The sequence below is a fragment of the Lepidochelys kempii genome, chromosome 3 (assembly GCF_965140265.1).
Source record: "Lepidochelys kempii isolate rLepKem1 chromosome 3, rLepKem1.hap2, whole genome shotgun sequence".
In the NCBI taxonomy this organism is placed as follows: Eukaryota; Metazoa; Chordata; order Testudines; family Cheloniidae; genus Lepidochelys; species Lepidochelys kempii.
The window spans coordinates 205,072,844-205,092,631 of NC_133258.1; the positions used below are offsets into that span (position 1 = coordinate 205,072,844).

Consider the following 19,788-nt stretch of genomic DNA (forward strand, 5'->3'; position numbering starts at 1 on the left):
ACAGGGTTCCCTGTTATGCACAACCATCTTTTCTCCTTTCTTTCTTGTGGCCTCTACTGATTTTGCTCTCTGCCCTCACCCCACTGTTCTTATGTTTTCCCTCCTGCTTATTGCCTTCCTGTATTTTGCCTATCTACTGCTGGTACTTACAGGGCCCCCAGAACACCATAGTATCTGAGCGCCTTATGTTCTTTGATGCATTTATTTTCACAACACCCCTGTGAGACAGGGCAGTGCTGCTATTCCTGTTTTTACAGATAGGGAACTAACACAGAGGGACTGGGGACTTGCCCAAGTTCACAAAGGAAATCTGTGGCAGACCACTCAAATCCAGGTCTCCCAAGTCTTGGTTACTGCCCTACCCACTGGATCTTCTTTCCCCTCTTCCACCATATGGTTCCCTATCCTCTGACAAAGATAACTAATATTAAACTTTAACCAATATGAGAGTTAAAACAAGAACATTAACTTGTGTTCCTAGGACATGCAGCATGCCAGCTGTAAAGGGGCAACCAGCTCTATACTGGGAGTTCTTCAAAAAATAAAAATTCTGAAAGTACTGGGTTTTTTAGGACAAGCAGGTGATACCCCACTTCATAAGTAAAATGTTAGAGTAATGGGAGCCAAATTATTTGAAATTCTAAAAGATAGGCTCTTAGAATGTCTTACATAAGACAAGGAGTACTTGTTGCACCTTAGAGACTAACCAATTTATTTGAGCATAATCTTTCGTGAGCTACAGCTCACTTCGTCAGATGCATGCTGTAGCTCATGAAAGCTTATCCTCAAATAAATTGGTTAGTCTCTAAGGTGCCACAAGTACTCCTTTTCTTTTTGTGGATACAGACTAACACGGCTGCTACTCTGAAACCTTACATAAGACAGTTCAAGGTTAGTAGCACAATTAGAATTTACTTTTCCTTCTAGTAAATCATTACCTCAACTTCTAATGCTGTGCTGAAGTCCAGATGCACAATTAATTGTAGCAAATACACTAAGAAATTGCATGCAACAAAAACGGGTGAGTACTATAAATTACTTCTATTTTAAAATATAATTTGGAGTGACAGGTTTACTGTCTTAAATACTTCATTGGCTTTTTGTGCAAGCTGTTTCGTGCACTGTAATTTGGGTCCCAATCCAGTGCCCGTGGAAATCGATACGAATCTTTCTGTTGACCTTAAAGGCATTGGATTTGGCCTCTAATGCATTAGCTACTTTAAATGGAAAAATCTTTCACTTTCTTAATCTCCAGAATTTAGTGAAAAGTAATCACTAAAAATATCCTCCAGGATGTTTTCATCATAATAAATTTGCAGAACGGAAAAAAATTAAATACTAATTATTTTGCATTTACATAATAGATACTATAATTCTAAAATAAAATGATCTATTAAACAGAACTGATATATCTAGAATAGCAGACTAGTAAAAACTATAAACTGCTCCAGTATTATAATTTGACAAATAACATTTGATAATTATGAACTTGAATGCAATTATATTTAATAGTCTTAAAAATACTGAAATGGCAAAAAGATGCATGTTTTCTTTTCACTGAAATACTACAGAGCATCTAAGCAGCTTTTTCAAATTACCTTGGTATCTTGTGTGTGTGTGTGCTGAAAATATCAAGGTGGCATTTCTGAGCACTAAAAAGTCAGGAGATACAAAGTTAGGGTTGCTTATTTAACTCTGTCCTGCATAAGAGTAGTATCTTTTACTGCACGCTACTTAATGTAAACAAACAGAATCCTGAAAGTCAATCATATACAGAATTTGGAATTTTCAAAACCATTTGCTATTGGCCTAACACTGGGATCGGAATTGTCTTAATTGAGAACCAGCCAACAGCCATTACCGAGGACCTCTGAAAATTCCTGTCTAAGTGCGGCGTGAATGAGGCAAGAGCTCCATTTCAGCAAAAACCCTACAAGTCTTTGAGAAAACACTGTAAAATAGGAATACCTGCTTCACAGGGGAGCTGGAGGACTAGTTCATTTGTGTTTGTAAAACTGTTTGTAGGCTGGATGGAAGGAGCTCTAGAAATGCAAATTATTATTGTTTGGGCTAACCAGATTGGTGGGAACCATGACAGGTCTTCTGCTTATGAATAAGGCTAAGATTTAGTCATCGGTATTTTTAGTAAACGTCACGGACAGGTCATGGGAAATAAATAAAAATTAACGGTCCGTGAACGGTCCATGACTTTTACTATATAAATAGCCCTGATGACAAAACTTAGCAGCTCCTGGGGCCCCGGATGCTGCTGCTCTGGGGGGCCCCGGATGCTGCTGCTGTGGGAGTCCCGGGGCTGACTGCCCCCAGCCACCCCTTCTCTGAGGCCCTGGGCCCACTGCTCAGGTGCTTCTTAGGGCTGCCCCTGGGACTGCTGCTACAGTGCTCCCCAGGGGCCAGCTGCTTGGGCAGCTCTGGGATCAGCTGCATCAGCCATTGCAGCTGCGAAAGTCACGGAGGTCGCAGAAAGTCATAGAATCCGTGACTTCCGTGACTGAATTGCTGGCTTATTTATGACCTAAGGCCTGGCTTGCTGCACTCAGCTCCTCTCAGTGTGGTCTGCGTATCACAGTTACAGTGTAGCAGGATGGATTTAAGAGTGAGAGCAGTATCCAAATATAAGGAGTGCTTTTAGTCATCACTTTGATTGAGTTGAACCACTGGGTTCCTGACATGAGGGCAAAAAAGACATGAATATAAGAAAATAGTTAAGTGTTTTCAGGCTAATTAGACAGTGCATGGCAATTTTAGATCAAGATTTTCAAAAGAAAGTAGCAATTTGCAAGGGCTTAAATTTTTGAAGTTTCAACCTCAGTCAGACATCTTAAAATGGCCTTATTTTTTCATGTGGTGGGTGCCCTGGACTTTCTGAAAATCAGGCCACGTTTTGAGATGTCTCAGGTTGGGCACCTAGAAACTGAGGCACCAAAAATCACTAGCTATTTCTTAGAATCTTGACCTTTATGCTTGAGTAACATACTGGCCATTCCTGCTCTCAAAATTAATAGAATGGATTACTTACAGAGCATGCCTTCAGCACAGTATTGAATCTCCCCTTTCTTCAGACAAATATGCCGTGGCCATTGGATGGCAAACACTTGTGTAAGGACACTGCTTCTGCTCTGTGGACGTATGCTTCATTTCACCTCTATTCTCTGGTCCCTGATTTTACTAGGTTGCCGTTGTTGCCATTTTGTGGTCAGTCTAGGGACAACAGGAAACTGACTCTTTGGAGGCTTAGACAAAAAATGCCACTTCGTTGTAATCTGAGGACGTCTGTGTCAGTTCTGGCAAGTTACTTAAAAACTTGGTTTAAAGATTGGTTTAAAAATATAATCATCCATAGGTTTTATACTTTATAGGTTACTTACTATATTGAGTAGATTTTATTTATGTTCTCTATTCTCAGTCCCTTGGAGTTCATGTGTGTATATGTGTACAATATAGGATATAGGAAATTACTGTTGAGTGTGTGTGTATTGCTGAATTTAATGTTGGGTAAGCAATTATATACAGGTGCATAGAGAGAGTATAGGAACTGTTAAACTGTCAGTGTTAGGATAGTATTATATAGTATAAGTATATGTAATCCCTTAAAGCTAGATTGTGGAATTACTGTGAGACCAAAGTAAGCAGTGGGTTGTAATTGCACTGCTCTAGGAACAGCTCTGGTCCCTGCTTCCTCCATGGTTTGGGAGGAGGTGGGAGAGAAGTTATCTGTGACATCACTATAGTCAATGCCCAATGCCTGCCCCAACTGCCCACCTGCCCAAGAAGGAGAGTAGTTGCCCCATGGGAGCTGCTCTTCCCCCTTCTCCCCATAGTCCGATCTGTGATGCAGGTACCCCATGCAGGGGAGTAAAGGGGCACCTTACATAGGGGCATAAGACAGTTACATAATTTGAAAGAATGAATATAATCTCTTTCTGCAGTCAGAAAACTGACGGAAGTTGGAATCCTTTTTAATATAATTCTCTTACTTTTGCTTGTGGATACAGCTGTACTAACACAATGCAACGTTTGAGTTAAGAGGTCTGTTAAAATCCTGGCACCAAAGATAGTTTTCATACTGAGGCCCTTAATTGATAGATATTCAAAGTGATACTGTGTTTGGTTGCATCAATGTGGTGCTTGAACTAGGCCTTCAGCTGACCTCCAAAAGGAAATAATTTCAAAGGGAAGAATTTAAGTTTGCCAACATCCAGATAAGGACATCGGAATTAGACAACCTAGGGCTTTGTGGATTAGAAATAAAATACAATTCTTTTGATGGGGCAATGCAGTTGCACCAAGAAAATGGGAAATAAAAGGTGTGAGGCTCATATGATGTGATTACAATCTGAAGTTTTGAGTCTGTCTTTTAATTTACCCCGAAGAGCAAATCTGATTTTTAGAAATGTTCCTTCTCATTAAAAAGAGTTTGAAAAATGTATGTAGCCTACATTTTCTTAAAGCTAGGGAGCTTTTAATATAACCCCCAGAAAAAAGATTCACTGAAAAATTGAGTGCAGCTTTGTTGCTGGGGTTGTTGTTAGCATTTTGTTAATTTAAGTTAAAAAACCCTATATTTACTCTTTATTGCTGTAACATTATTGCTGTGATGTGATATGTGGTGGCGATTCACAATGGCCTACTAGGTACATAAATAATACTTCCAGACAACTAGCATATCTTTCTGTACTGAGGTGGTGAAGAGTATATTTCAGCTACTATATCATAATCAGACACTGGATAAATGAAAGGCAAGGGGCCAGATTTTAAAATGTGTAAATGATTATAACTCCAGCAACCGCAATGGAGCTATGCCAGTTTGCACGTGCTGAGGATTGGCCTTATAGTTGGTACTAGGGTGACCAGACGTCCCGTTTTTATAGGGACAGTCCCATTTTTTGGGACTTTTTCTTTATAGGAGCCTATTACCGCCTCTCCCCCCGACCCATTTTTTCACAGTTGCTATCTGGTCACCCTAGTTGGTACTATTCTTCCATGGCAGGGAGTAACAATAATTATCTATTAATTGCAGTGCAGCAGCTCCTAGTAGCCCCAGTCATGCATCAGAGGCTCCATTATGCTAGGCACTATGCAAACATAACAACAACAACAAAAAAGACCGTCTCTATCCTGACAACTTTTAAGTAACAAAAATGGGATCTAGAGTGGGATTTTCAAAAGCACTCAGTGTTGTCTTCAGTGGTAGAAGAGTTAGGTCAGTGCTGAGCACTGCCGAAAATCCCACCCCTGATCTTTTTGAGCCAGCTGGGATAGTAGTTGAGTTTGACAGTAAAATTGTTACTTTGTAACAGAAAAAGCAATTGCAGCATCAAATGCTGCATTGCACTGACTTTTTCTCCATTGCTTCAGTTCAGAGCTTTCAGATACCTAGCTTATGGGCTGGATCTGGGCTGCTTGATGTATTTATGCATTCCCTGTAGCATATTCGATTCTGTGGAATCTGCTTATCTTTTTTTAAAGTTTCTAGCACTCATAGTGTCAAAGGAAAGCTTGTAAATATGAAATGAATGTATCTAATTCAGTTCTGTCTTCCTGAGTCTGCAGACAGCCTGAAACAAGGGCACTGCGAGGGTGTGAACTCATCAGCTTCTCCATTAATCTGATTGGGGTCTTAACTCCAAATCCAGTGCATGCACTGTACTTGCTATTGTTAACTGTTTCATCACTGGTCATTGTATCAGATGGGATTGGGAACTGGGCTGCAGTAAACCCACAGGTTCCAGGAATTGGTAGCTCCTGCAGGGAAGGGAGAAGAAAGGAGGAGAGATGCAAAGACAGAAAAGGGGAGAGAAACAGGAAGGAGGATGTGGAGGGAGAGAAACACAGGGCAAAAATGAAAATGGTCCTAAAGACGAGTTTATTTTCCCCATGAGGGATGCTAAATGAGACCTAATAAATAACAACAGTGATAACTAAAAGTACAGGACCTACTCTTCCCTGATAATGTGCTTTGGGATTACTCTGACTTTGATTATTGTTCGATTAGGTTGTGTAGCTTTCCAGGCTGGTCTGTCTAGACTCAGAAAACTAGGTAGGGCTCCTTTATCCTCTATTCTTGTGTGTAGCTTCCAGTGATGTCAGTGGGAGTTGGATGCACTGATTGAGGCATGATATGGCCCCATAAGTGTGTGAATACTAGAAAAAAAGTACTCAGTAGACTGCTCAGAGTTAATGGATTCTACAAATGTTGGAGCTTTCCTCACTGGGATTATCTACACGACCCTAACCACAGTAGGTTCTAGTGATTTTTAAATGGGCTTTGGATCAGAAGCTGTGTGGCGTTAGCAAGCTAACATTTTTCACAGGTGGGTCTCTTACTCAGGAGAATACACATTTTCTAACTAGCCAGGGTTAGGTAGGTCGACACAGGTAATATAAACTACATGTTCAGTATAATTAGATAATACTGCTTATGTGTATGTAATTTGTTAACTGAAATTATTAGAGCTTTATGCAATACTGTTGTTCTGGTGTGTCTCTGTCCCACAAAATGGGCCAAAACCTCAGCTGGTATAAAATGGCATAGCTCCATGAAGTCAGAAGCATCATTTTTCTTTCTTTGCCTATCTGTAAATTTCAAATATTATTGATGGAAATATTTTTTGCTGGTTTCTGTATGTACAATGAAGTGGATATTTACTGACCTTTATCAATAAAGATCTAATCCTTCCAAGCCTATTGATAGTCATTGTTTCCATGGCACCAAGGGAGCTTCCACTGGTCTTCATTAACACTCTTCATTGAAAAGATTATTAAATTGAACACCATTTCACAACTGCAGTGTGACAACTGCTTCATTGTTGATTGTTGTTGGAAAAGAGAACCAAAGGATTTGACTGGTTTTTGGAAGCATTTTAAATTAAAAAAAAAAAAAAATCTCTGAACTTAGTGGACTTTGCCTTTATTAATATTACATTTTTAATTTAAAAACCTCTTAACAGCCAGTTTTAGTATTTGTATCTTTCAAAAGATATGCAGATATGTTCAGATTAAGATTAAATGTGTATTTCTTAAACAACACATTTACACGGATAAATAGATTAGTTTTTTTTAACAAAGTAACTCACCACCTTTTTGTTGCATTCCTTATTAATATATTTTATATAATTAATGTGTTGCATGAATTCCTGGAACAAGACTTAAAGTAGAACATTCTAATCTGCTATTCCTCCTCCTCCTCCAACATTCCTGCATAACTAAGGGCTCCTATACGCTTAAAGTGCTACAGTAGCACAGCTGAGCCCCTGTAGTACTTCAGCGTAGACCCAACCTATGCTGATGGCAGGGATTCTCCAGTCAACATATCCATCTCCCCAAGAGTCGCTAGCTAGGTCTACAGAAGAATTCTTCCATTGGCCTAGCACAGACTACATGGGCTGTAGATTGGCTTAACTATGCTGATCAGGGGTGTGGATTTTTCAGACCCCTGACCACCATAGTTAAAACAACCACATTTTCTGGTGTAGATAAGGCCTAGACAGCACTTTGAGATTGTAGTCAGCATGGATGGTAGGGGCACCAGTCCTCTCACTTCAGGTAGAAAAATTCAAGTGAGCTGTAGCTCACGAAAACTTATGCTCAAATAAGTTGGTTAGTCTCTAAGGTGCCACAAGTCCTCCTTTTCTTTTCACTCTGCACTGAAATTAGAAATATCTGGTTTTAGGCACTGATTCAGTAAAACATTCAAGCGTGTGCTTAACTTTTATTTGCATGCCTTGGCTTTTAAACTTCTGTTTTGCAATCATTTCATAGTATGAGCAAAAATATTTTTTGGCCTGAATTCTCATTTACACTAAGAATCTCTTGACATTGCTTTAGCCATGTACAAGGGCCAGAAAGGTGGAGTGAATTATAGTTACACCTAGTTTCAGGCTTCTTTACTCTCAGGCTGCCTTTACACCTGATCTGCATGTGTAAAGTGCCTGTTTGAGTGAGGAAAAGGAGGAATTGTAGACATCCTGGGCCTGATTCTGTGCTGCGTTCCACCAATTTTATATGGCGGTAACTTCACTGAAATCAGTGGAGTTGCTCTGGGCAAAAACTGGTATGACAGCAGAATCATATTTAACTGACAATCAATTTTAAAAATATAATAAATATGCATTCATTACATATAATGTAATAAATGCTTAATTGTATATAGCATACCAACCCCAGAACAAATCAGATTATTATAACCACTCTCTTTAAAAGGCCTGACCTTTTCTTCTGGCTACTTACTACCCAACACAAAAGTAAGCCTGCAGAGATGATACTCAAATATGTGAGTAAATTGTGTTTTACCCTTTCATGAGGTTTTTTCAGAGTCTCTTTTTTTAAAAAAAAAAGATGAATGTCCATATAAATGCCTTTTAAAAAAATAAATATAAACCCTTATCTCTGTTTACTGTATAGCTTCAATATGATTTTATGGCTCTTTTCGTGACCTAAACATAAGTTTCCACACTTAATGTTTTTCTCAGTAACTTCCTGATCCAGTCAACTTACTTAGCAAAGTTTGTTTTGTTTTTAACTGTTAGTCCTGTAATCTCACCCCAGGATCTGAGAGCCAAACTGTTTTCTTTCCTTCTCATGGATTGTCACAAGGAATCCGGGTTCTGTAGGCCAAATTATGCCCCCTGTTACATCTGTGTCATATTCAGCTGAACCACGACTGGGTCTGCACGTATGTTCCTCAGGGCATGTTTGAAGACAAGGGAATTGCACAGGTGTAACTGAGGAGATGGTTTGACCAGCAGAATCTCTATTACCGAGGATGATGCTCGCACAGGGAAAATCCCAGTTTGACTTTCAGATCTCAGAGTGAGTTTATGAGGTTGGCAATTAAGAGAAGAAAACGGAGTGTTTCAAACAGAGTACATTTAATCTGGAAAGTAGAGAGATACAATAAACAGAATTGCACAATGACGTTTTTCACAGCAGAACAGCATTTTGTGTGTAACTGTAACTAATGGGAACTATCTGTGTCCGTACCTTTTGTCTACCCAGCTGGAAGGTAGCATCGGTAATCTTGCTGGTTTCGTGTTCGTGAAAGTATGCAGTGCATTAGCTGCATTGTAACTCATAGAGCTGTTGGTTCCTGAAAAACAGAGGCAGACGTTATCACTGACATCTTACCTGATTCCTGGGTGGAGATGCAAGTCCTCTAATTCCTGGATGGAATTGTTGTTGTAGAATTGTGGTAGCAATGCTATCGCTCAGCCCCCAAAGCAGCAAAATGTGTAAGCCTGGGTTTAAGTCCCGTTAAAGTGAATGGGACTTAAGCTGTTAGTGGTTAGCTGAATTGGGGCCTTAGGTCACCATAGCACTTCTGTTCTTACAACTCTCTCTGTACATCAGCATTTTAGCCAAAATTTCTCTTGCTTCATTTTAGCACTACGTTTGTTTTTTTTTAAAGTTTCATTAAAATTCATTGAGCCGTTTTTTAGGATATGGGTGTGAATATTTTTCACTAGTTAAGAAACTTTCCAAATCTTTTTTTGCACTCTGTCTCTAAGGCTATGTCTACACTGCAAATTGGTGGTGGGATTGCAGCTTGCATAGGCTCAACAGTCTAGCTAATGTGGCTAAAAATAGCACTGAAGAGGTAGTGGTGGGCTTCAGGGTCTGCTGAAAAAGCCCACCTGGAACCATGGGTACATACTTCCATTTCAAGCCAGGGCTGAAGACTGCACCTTCACTGCTATTTTTAGCCACGCTAGCTAGACTAAAGCTAGTGGGGGTATGCCTGCACGAGCTGCAAAATCATACCTTTGATTGCAGTGTGGACATACCGTAAAATAAGAGGCTTAGATTTAATGAGGGAACCTTTTTCTCTTGTTACATTTACCTGTTGATAAGAAAAGCCAGAGGGCTGTTACCTTGCTTGTGGGTTTTCAGAGTGTGGCACTAAAATATTCATTCATAGATTCCAAGGCCAGAAGGGATCACTGTGATCATGTAGTTTGACCTCCTGTATAACACAGGCCATGGAACGTCCCAAAAAATAAGACCTAGAGCAGATCTTTTAGAAAATCATCTAATTTTGATTTTAAAATTGTTATGCAGTTGTTCCAATGATTAATTACTATCTGTTGAAAACTTATGCTTTATTTCCAGAATTCATGAGACTTCTTTCCTAATCTCCTGGTTATATGGTTCCATATGTGCTGTTTTAGGAGAAAGGCAGTTGCCACTGCTAAACTGAAGGCTTTTGTTCTTTACCTACTTCAGCCTGTTTTACACCTTTATTTGAGTAAATGAGTGTGTGATCAAGTGTGGCTCAGTTCATTGTGAAATGCTAGAGTATGCATGGAGCTTACTCTGGGCAGATTAAGCTGTTTCTTTCTCTGGCAACAGGGGAGATGAAACAGGATATTTTAGAGGAGGAATGGATGTAATTTAAGTAGTCTGTGTTTTTCACAGAAACTAGGGCTTGGCTGATGTATAAAGTTGCACTTCGTGCTGGATCTTGAATAGAGAGGCATATTTGGAGCTGAAAAGTTCTGTTTTAATGTGAAGCACAAAAGGAAATATACATTATTATTTATTATTTAGAAAGATCTTCTAAAGAGGATAAGGGACTGGTGTGGAAGAGGAATTAAGAGTACTGTAATTGGTTTAGCAGAAGGTTTTTGAGTCAGATTTTGGGGGAAATGTTGAAGAGTCAACTGAGTTTGATCTTGGGTTTTCCTGTACACTTTAAGAAATCAGCTACCTTGCTGGGAATTTGTTTATTATAAAGTCTCTGAAAGCAAAGGTGATCAATTTCTTTGATTGGTTTACCGCAGTGAGGCTCTCTCTGTAGCAATTCAGTAGTTGAATCCTGAAATACATATTATAATGTAAATCAACAAAATTTGGATATTATAGGGATGAAGTAACAGCCTAATAGATAGCGCACTAGACTGGCAGTTGGGAGAGCTGGGTTCTGTTGTCAGTGCTGTCATTCACTTGCTGTGTGACCCTGGGTAAGGTAAGTCATTTCCTGCCTCTGTTTCCTCCCACCCTTTGTCTTGTCTGTTTAGACTGTAAGATCTCTGGAGTACTGTTTGTACAGTGCTGAGCACAATGGGACCGTGATCCCAGTTGAGGCCTCTGTGTTACTTTAATACAAATAATAGTAACCATAGCAGCCATGCAAACGTATACAGCCTTGAAATACCCAACAAGAAAAGGATGCAGTTTTCCAGATGCTATTTATTATTGATGCTGAATCTAACACCTGCGCTGCTAGACTTAATGGTTTATAGATCTTCACACTGTAAATGTTGCTCTTTTTCTTAGTATTTGTAACATAATATATTTGTTTTGTGTGTGTTTGAAATCTTATAACATACTTTTCATTTCTACAAGTGGCAATAGTAAAATTAATTTAAAAATAAAAATCTTGGCGTCATCTTATTTGGTAGTACCAGTGCTGTATGCAGATATACATCATGTACAGTAAAACTGAAGATTAGATTTCCTGTGAAAGGGCTATTTCTTACAAATGAAGTTATTAATGACACGGTTTTATGTGAATGTGTGGAGAGGGATGTGTAATTAAATTACATAGCTCATAAATCTCCAGTGTAAGGCTCTTGAAGTTTGTGGTGTTGCATGGGGGATGAATTTGATGCTGTCTTTTAAAGGGACATCATCAACTTGGAAATTGCATTTCTGTCTTAATTTCTTTTTACCTATACTTGTTACAGAGAACTGCCTAAGATGCCTGTAACTGAAGGAAGATAGTGAGGAAATAAATATTTGTTTTGTTTCAGTTTATGTACTTTAGGCCAAATCCTCAGCTGCTGTAAATGGGTGTAGCTCCCTTGCAGTCAGTGCCAGCAGAGGATCTGATGCTTAGTCAGTTTTGCAGTTAGTTGGTCCTCATTTGCACTTCCTGTCTAACGTGCTGCTGTGGGGATGACTGAGGTGGAACTTGCATACGTGCCCCAGATCATGCTCTTCCCCTTGATCCACCTTTCTGACAGAAGCCCATAAAACCCTTTGGAGTGAAATTGGGGTGTGTACTTGGGGCACTGGTAATGGCGCAGTTCGCCTCATAATATGAGCACATCAGCAGGAATTACCAGCCTGGGATATGATCTGTGGCCTTTTCCTAGAGCATCTAAACCCCTTTGGTATTCTTCCTGTGCTGTGGTCCCATATCTTAGATTCTCAGCTCAGTGAGCTGTTTAGAAATCTCATTGTAGAGCTTGCCACTTCTGTTCTTCCTCCCAAATTTATAGGCCCTGGTAGCCTTGGTGTCTGCCGCTAGCGAGCTGGCTACAAGTTGTGGTGCTGTCATCTTTGGGGATGTTGTCAGAAAACCAGAAAAGAGGTAGATTGCAAGAAAAGGACAGAGGGAAGGGATCTTAGTGGTTGTGGGAAGGTATTGGAGGATGAACAGCTCTTGACGGTTGTGTAGTGGTACTAGCCTGCATCCACACTACATACAGATCAAGTTAGCAGCTCTCACGAGAAGCTGACTCGAGGTCTGCACACATGGTCGTGCCAACCAGCTAGTCTTACTACAGCCAGTACACACAAGTGATGAGTCTGCATGTGTGCATAGGGGCCAAGTTAGAGAGAACACTTGAACTATATCTTGTGTTAACTCACTAGTGAAGGCAAGCCCCTGAATTGGAGGTTGGAAGAATCTCTCTCTTTACTGGGATCCCTACGCAGAGCTTGAGAGCAAGAGGAGTCCTGGGGCATTGAAGGGTGGATGGGAGAGTTGAGAACTCCCTTCTGTGCTTCATGGAGCTCCCAGACTCCTGCTTGGAGACAAAGCATGACCAAAACCTTTGGGGCTGATCTTTCCTCCAAAGCTCCTCAACACTTCTGGGATGTGTATGTGTGTGGGGGGGTGGTGGTGTTAGCATTACAGTAGCACCTAGCAGCCCCAGCTGCGACCAGAACCCTCCTGTGTGAGATGATGAAGTGGGTTTTAGCCCACAAAAGCTTATGCCCAAATAAATGTGTTAGTCTCTAAGGTGCCACAAGTACTCCTCGTTGTTTTTGCTGATACAGACTAACACGGCTACCACTCTGAAACCTGTACATGAACATAGGAAACTCTTTGGGGGCAGTCTCTTACTATCTAAATGGAGAAGAGGGTGGGAGAAGGGAAGAGGTTTTATTCCCATTTTACAGATAGGGAACTGAGGCACAGAGAGATTATTGTGGCACAGAGAGGCACAGAGAGATTGAGGCACTCTCTGTACTGAGGCACAGAGAGATTGAGCTAGCATGCTAAAAACAGAAGTGTAGCCATGGTGGCACAAGTGGTGGGAGAGGACAACTGCCCCATCCAAGACACTAGGCGCATAGTAGGGCAGCTAGCCTCTCCCAGTATTCATGCTGCTGTGGCTATACTTCAAGCTACCGTGCTAAAAATAGATCAGAGCTAACATGGGTATGTCTCCTTCCGCTGGAATTTACACCTCCACTTCGAAGTGTAAAAGTACCCTGGTAAACCAGTGGAGTTTGTGTTCAGTTTGGTTAAAGGTACAGAATTCCAGATTCGTATCTGAACCTCTGCAGTCTGCAAAATCAGATTGAAAGTCTCTTGAAAACAGGCTTGTTCATGAGTTTCCCAGCCCTTCTACTTTTCTTTCTAGACGCACCTTGTAAGTGAAAAACGGTCACCTTTTCTAATGTTCTGCACTTTCAGAGTAGCTCCAGTAATGGGCACAGGTTCAGAGTAGGGCGAATGGTAAGCTTCCTGCTACATGCTAAAATGAAAGAAAATCTTCCGTTTTATCTCTCTCCTCTTCTAGCTCATAGTTTTACCTCTCATTCTTTTGTAGGTCTTTTCTTTTGCTTCTGCACTCTTTTCCGTCACCCGTTTATTATTTTTTTTTAAACTCCTCCTTCGTCCTTGACCTTGGTCTTTGCCCTTTTTGGGTCCTTCTAATAATGCCAATAAAGGAAAGCAAGAGTGTCTGTTGTTTTGGTTTTTTTCAAGCAGACATTTTTGGCTCAGCTGCTACTTTCACTCAGACTTAAACTGCAGCTATTCGATGCACTCAGTTTTTCACTGAGTGCATCAAAATAATCCAAACAAGCGTCATGTTTTCTGTGGTACATTTTGCACATCCAAGATTTGGTGCAATAATTAGGTGAAAACTCCAACATAATAAACTAATGTAATTTAATGAAGGGGTGGGCTGGGGGAGGAGAACGAGTTTTTAACTTACAGTGAAAAATGATGACTCACGACTGCAGATTTTGGCCTTTGTTTACTATGTTTGCAGGAAATACAAACTTGAGTCAATTGAGACGTTTTTTAAACATTGCTAATCAGCTAAATATATTTGTGGATACATGCATATAGTATAGATATGTTTGTGCAATCATTATATTCTTCTGGATAGTGAATCACATTTTATTCAGCTATGGAAAAAAGTGATATCTTTGTAATTGCACCCCCCATATACATTTCGCTGATGCAAGGGTCAGAAAGGTTAATGATTACTTCACCGTCTTAAAGTAGGATATTTTCCCCCCTCTTACATTTACAGTAACTTGTTTTCTGTCCCTTGCTGGTGATATTTTTTTTCTCTGATCAGCTACATTAAAGCTGTAATCTTTGGGAGCAGATTGTGGTGACATCTAACATTTGTTCTATTTGTACTTCAGACTGAGGTCAAGCAAACAAACAAAGCAATCATTATGTTTTAGCATTCTTCTTTAATGAGTGCATTAAAATCCTCTCAGAGAGCATTACAGGATCAGTTGTGAAGGGGAAGGGGGGGAAAACGGAACTCCTAGTAGCTGTCTTTTGAAGCAGTGCAATTTATAGGAAATAATAGACAAAAAGGATATGTAAGGGCTTTGGTGGGAAATCAATGGCACTATGTTGTTGACGGAAAAAGATCTTGGCAGCACTGTTGTTGTGACTGTTCCTGTGGCTTAGAAAGGAATTTCCTACAGACTGGACTAACCATTAAAAATGTCTCTACTTTTAGGAGTTCAAGACGTTCAGTGGAGTCTTCCCAGGGTAGATGTCGTCTGTGACAATGGAAGCCCGTTGTCTGGAAAAGAGAGGAAGTTTCTTTAAGGTAAAAGGAAGATCTGATTTACTTCAATAATTAGGAAGACACATTTGCTTTGAAAAGTATGGCTGTTTATAATCTCACTACCAGCTGCAGAGAACCTTGGTCCTTTTACAAAGCTATGCTGCGAGAACTTGCCTTAGCACAGTTGGAAGTTTATCCTGTCTTCCAGCAGTTGAGGATTTTGTAATTGAACGGACAAATACAAACACAAAGCACATGGCTTTATGTGAAACTGATGCTGCAGAATATGCCAAACAGCCATTGATATGTAGAGAGCTTTATTTGTAAATTGGTAAGCATCTTACTATGTGTCTCTTTTTACAAGTTTTGAGGTCTGATTTAAAGTCCAGTCCTTTCATTTGTATGTTTTTGCTATATACTGTATATAACGATACATTCTGTGTAAAGGTTTCTCGTGGCTTTTCCTGCAGCTGCTACTGACAATATACATCTCTCACACACACACACACACCCCCAAACACCCCCCCCCCACATGTTCGTATAGTTAGTTCGTACAGCAGGTATTGCTGTCGTTAAAGTTGCAAGACAACCTTGACTTTTTTCATTCTAACTCCTGATTTTGCTTTGTTCATAATTTTTCTGAAAAAATTCTCCCTTTGGTTGAATCTTTCTGTGCTTAGTTTCAGTCCATAGATTATTTTATGAAAACTCGTAGAAAAACTCTTTAATGGTTTTTGAGTTATCTGAGCATGAAAAAATGTATTATTTTTCTACTTTAAGCAGATATTTAAGACTTTTTTTAATGTACTGATAAACTCAAATGCCTGGACTTTTAAAATTCTGGATTTCATACATGGCTAGTCCTCAGTGAGGAATAGCTGTGTTCATTCTCAAAAAGAAAACGAGTACTTGTGGCACCTTAGAGACTAACCAATTTATTTGAGCATGAGCTTTCGTGAGCTACAGCTCACTTCATGGTTCATTCTGAGACCATATTTTAAAACACCCAGTTAAAAGTGACCTGAAAAAGTGGGGTTCATGCATTTACTGTTAAATAATGTACTAAGTTTAAACTACATGCTCACCTGCAACACTATGGAATAATTGTATAATACCACAGTCCTACAATCAGGATTTTTCTTTCTTCCACTCCTCTGAGTTATATATTTGTAAATAAAAACAAGGAAATTAAATGCAACAGCCATTTTTCATGTGACATTAAGACAGCAAATTTCAACACAACAGTCACAAAATTGGAACAGTTAAAATTCTCACAGCAACATTAATTTACCCCCATGATGCACAAAGATATAAGAAGATCTAGTGGCTGGAAGTTGAACTTAGACAAACTCAGACTAGAAATAAGGAGGAAATTTTTAACAGTGAGAATAATTAATTGTTGGAACAATTTGCCAAGGGTTGTGGTGGATTCTCCGTCACTGGCAATTTTAAAATCAGTACTGGATTATTACTAAAATAGATGCTGTAGTCCAAACGGAAACTATTTCAGGGAATTATGGCCTCTGTATTATACACAAGGTCAGACTAAATTATCACAATTGTTCCTTCTGGCCGTGGAATCTATGAATATGTTTTTATTACTACTGTAGTTGGTATGGTAAAAGTATACTTAATGTGCAGAGCATGCCCCAAGTTAGTTAACTCACTGTTGCACCAGCAATGTATTGCTGGAGTGCATTTCATTTTATATGAATATTTTCATTTTATTTAAGAAATCCTTTTTCCCCCCTGAAGATAAGGATATAATGAAAGCTTTTACACAGAAGGTGGTTGCATGCTGACATAAAAATCATTCGTTTGTGATGTGGAAAATGTATTTGACTCCTGGGGGGGGGGTGTGTGTGTGTGTATGTCTGAGGTTTTGATGATACTTGCCCTTTTGCATATTATCCTCCTGTACATTACAGTGAAAACGGTGTTACAATATACAGTGACACTCTGATTCTTAGGATACTGTTTTTAGCTGTCATGGTGGCATACAGGTCCTGATATCCTGTGTTCCAATAAAAAGGGCCAATGAACCCCTCCATTCTACACTGCAGAATAGAGCTAAAGTGTAAGAATTGCATGAAATGGGCCAGGAGGACATTTATAGAAGAGTGGAAAAGAACCAACAGCCTGGCACACTGTCTGAACCGCTGACACCTGTTGTGGGTTCTGTGGATTTGGAGGGGAGATCTAACTGCTCAGAGCTGGGTGACAGTGTGCAGCCCCGGCTGTACGCATCATAGTCTCCTCAGAATCCCACTGAATACATCTTGGAAGTGCCTGAATTCCTCAACAGCATTAACTTCAGATACAGTGTTTTTTACCCCCACTAAGCTAATTATGAGCATCAGCTTGGGGAAGGTACACCCTGTGGATTCCCCAAACCAATGGGCCAGAGCTTTCCACAGATCCTTAGGCTCCCCATGAACAAAAAGTCTACTGCGCCCACTCTCCCTCCACCGCCAATCCCACCCTTTGTGCACAGCTACAAATTCTTACCACCCCAGGGCGCATGTGTCAGGAACTATCCTGCTGAGTTTTTGACCTAGCTGAGTTTTTGACCTTTTCTGTTCTCCCTTTTCATTGCCGAGTCAACCCAAGTGATTAGAACCTGGGTAGCTCAGCCTGGGTGTGAGCAGCCACGCTGCAAAGCCATACCCCATTTACTGCATCTACACTGGCGCTATGCTTCCCCATGTGTGTTGCTAGGATGCTGTGCACGCCAACTGCTCAGATTCTTTCCCAGTGATTTGTGGGAGAACTTGTTTGTCATTTTGGGCACATGGTAGGGAATTGTGGGAAGGAACTGGAGGACACTGAGTGGTTTAGCCTGCATTCTTAGTGCGAAGTAGGTGGATTACCCACCCAAATGAAAGCAACACTTGGGTTTTGGCTAATGGCTCAGATGAGCCAGCTGGCTTGGACTGAAAGTCCCACTAAACTTGGGAGAGAGGATTTTGTGTGGATGGGAGAGGAATTGCGGCAACACCTGCTTAGAAGCCTGAGTTAACTCTGCAGTGAAGAGGTATGCACAGAGTGACTCTCCACTAGGACTATCTGTAATTCTGCCCCAGCTCTACCGACAGCATAAACAGTAGTTCAGACCAGACACAGGCATTTCTGTTTCATTCTGCTCCCAGACCAGTCTGCGCTACACCTTACACTGTTGGTAACACCACTGCTGAAAAAAGGACAGTTTTCCCTAATGTAGACAGGGCCTGTAAGTAGCGACTGAAATGCTAGGAGGGCTGGTTGGTGCTGAATTAATGTTTGGATTGTTTTTGTCTCAGAATATTGGCATACTACTGCAAACTTGGCTACTTGACACTGAAGAGCTGGATCTTTCAGAAATAATGGTATTGACTCTCTTCTCCTGGCATTGCTGCTACCATACATAAAAAGCTAAAACGTAATAGATGCCTGAGTCTTAGTTGCCCAGCCTTCCCCATCTGTTCTAGTCACACCCAGCAGGTTACATTCCAGACATTTCACAGCTGTGACCCTTCCCACACCAAGGCTGAAAACATCTCTTGCTGTCTGAATCTGAATCCCTCCCAGGAAACTACCGTAATGCCTTGTCTACAGAAGAGACATTTGGTATGCCTAGCATGCCAGCAACACTGCACGTGCCCATGAACCTCCGTGCTCCCAGTGGTGCAGAGACAAACACAGCAGTTTGGATTAGACTTGCTTCCAGCAAAGCTAACCATGGTGTGCCTCTCACCAGTGTCCGTATGAATGGGGATAGCTGATATAATAGCTCCACTGTAAACAGTCTTCCCAGAAGGCATTCTGAAATTTCCCAAAAGCCACTGCTTCAGGGAACTGTGCGCTATATGTATGCTGGAAAGTGGAGGTTGTCCAGAATAGTGCAGTGGGACATATGGGTATGGCAGGTCAGACACAACCTACTCACTGTCTGTCCTGCAAGATGGCATAGGATCAGAACTACTACAGCGGAGAAGTTAAAGCTTCTATAGGCATTTCGTAGCTAGTATGTCGGGTTTGAATTGTAATGCTATAGCCTGGGGTTTAAAAAGAAAAAAACCTAAAGGAGTTAGGTGCCCATCTTCCTCTGAATTTCAAAGGGATTTGGACACCTTAAGTTCCTTGTAAAATCCCAGCCATATTCATTTTAAAATATATATTTATCTATCCAACTGTTTTAAAACCAAAGTGTAATTCTTCCTTTTAAGTCCTTAGCTGGCAGTGGATGTGCCTAGACTCCCCAGAACATAGGGGCTAATAATGTTAGTTGACAAAGCATCGTGTCATTAATTTTCACTTTGACAGCCTCATAGTACGATTACAATGACATACTTACACACTGAAATGCTCAGTTGATGCATCACAGATTTTGTTTGTCTATTATTTTAACACAGTCTTATTAGGCAAGTCATTGGAAAACAAATGAGGCATGAGTTATATTGGAATGATAGAGCTTTTTCCCCTGTGGTAGCTTATGCAAAGCCTCATGCAATCAAAAATAACCAGGTTCATCTGGGGACAGAATTAGCTTCTCAGTTTTTGGAACACATTCTGGTTATGTCCTGCTTTGTGTAGACCCAGCCATTGTCTTTATTTGGTGGCAATCAACAGTCTTTTTCATTTCGAGTGAATGGCCAGGCAATTCATTAATATGATCAAACTATCTCAATTTCTCAGGAGTATGCAGAGATTATCTTCAGATATGGTGGAGGCCGGGAGTTTAGGAGGTTGGAGTGGGGAGTCCTATTCTGTGTATTGTCTACATTGACTTCAG

The 19,788-nt window shown here is 40.4% G+C and overlaps 1 protein-coding gene across 11 annotated transcripts in view; it reads left to right on the forward strand.

The window, feature by feature from the left end:
• Positions 1-19,788, forward strand: part of RIN2 (Ras and Rab interactor 2) — a 104,129-nt gene that overhangs the window by 24,996 nt on the left and 59,345 nt on the right. For 5 of the 11 annotated variants that reach the window (XM_073339759.1, XM_073339761.1, XM_073339758.1 and 2 more), the window contains one exon: positions 14,967-15,059. The exons of 2 other annotated variants lie outside the window; for them this stretch is intronic. In XM_073339759.1, coding sequence (XP_073195860.1) covers positions 15,003-15,059 — 57 coding nt within the window. In that variant the 5' untranslated portion in view covers positions 14,967-15,002. Of the gene's footprint in view, positions 1-14,966; positions 15,060-15,093; positions 15,349-18,113; positions 18,383-19,788 lie in introns of those variants that run through there. 4 more of the 11 variants (XM_073339763.1, XM_073339770.1, XM_073339767.1 and 1 more) reach the window with 3 other exon arrangements.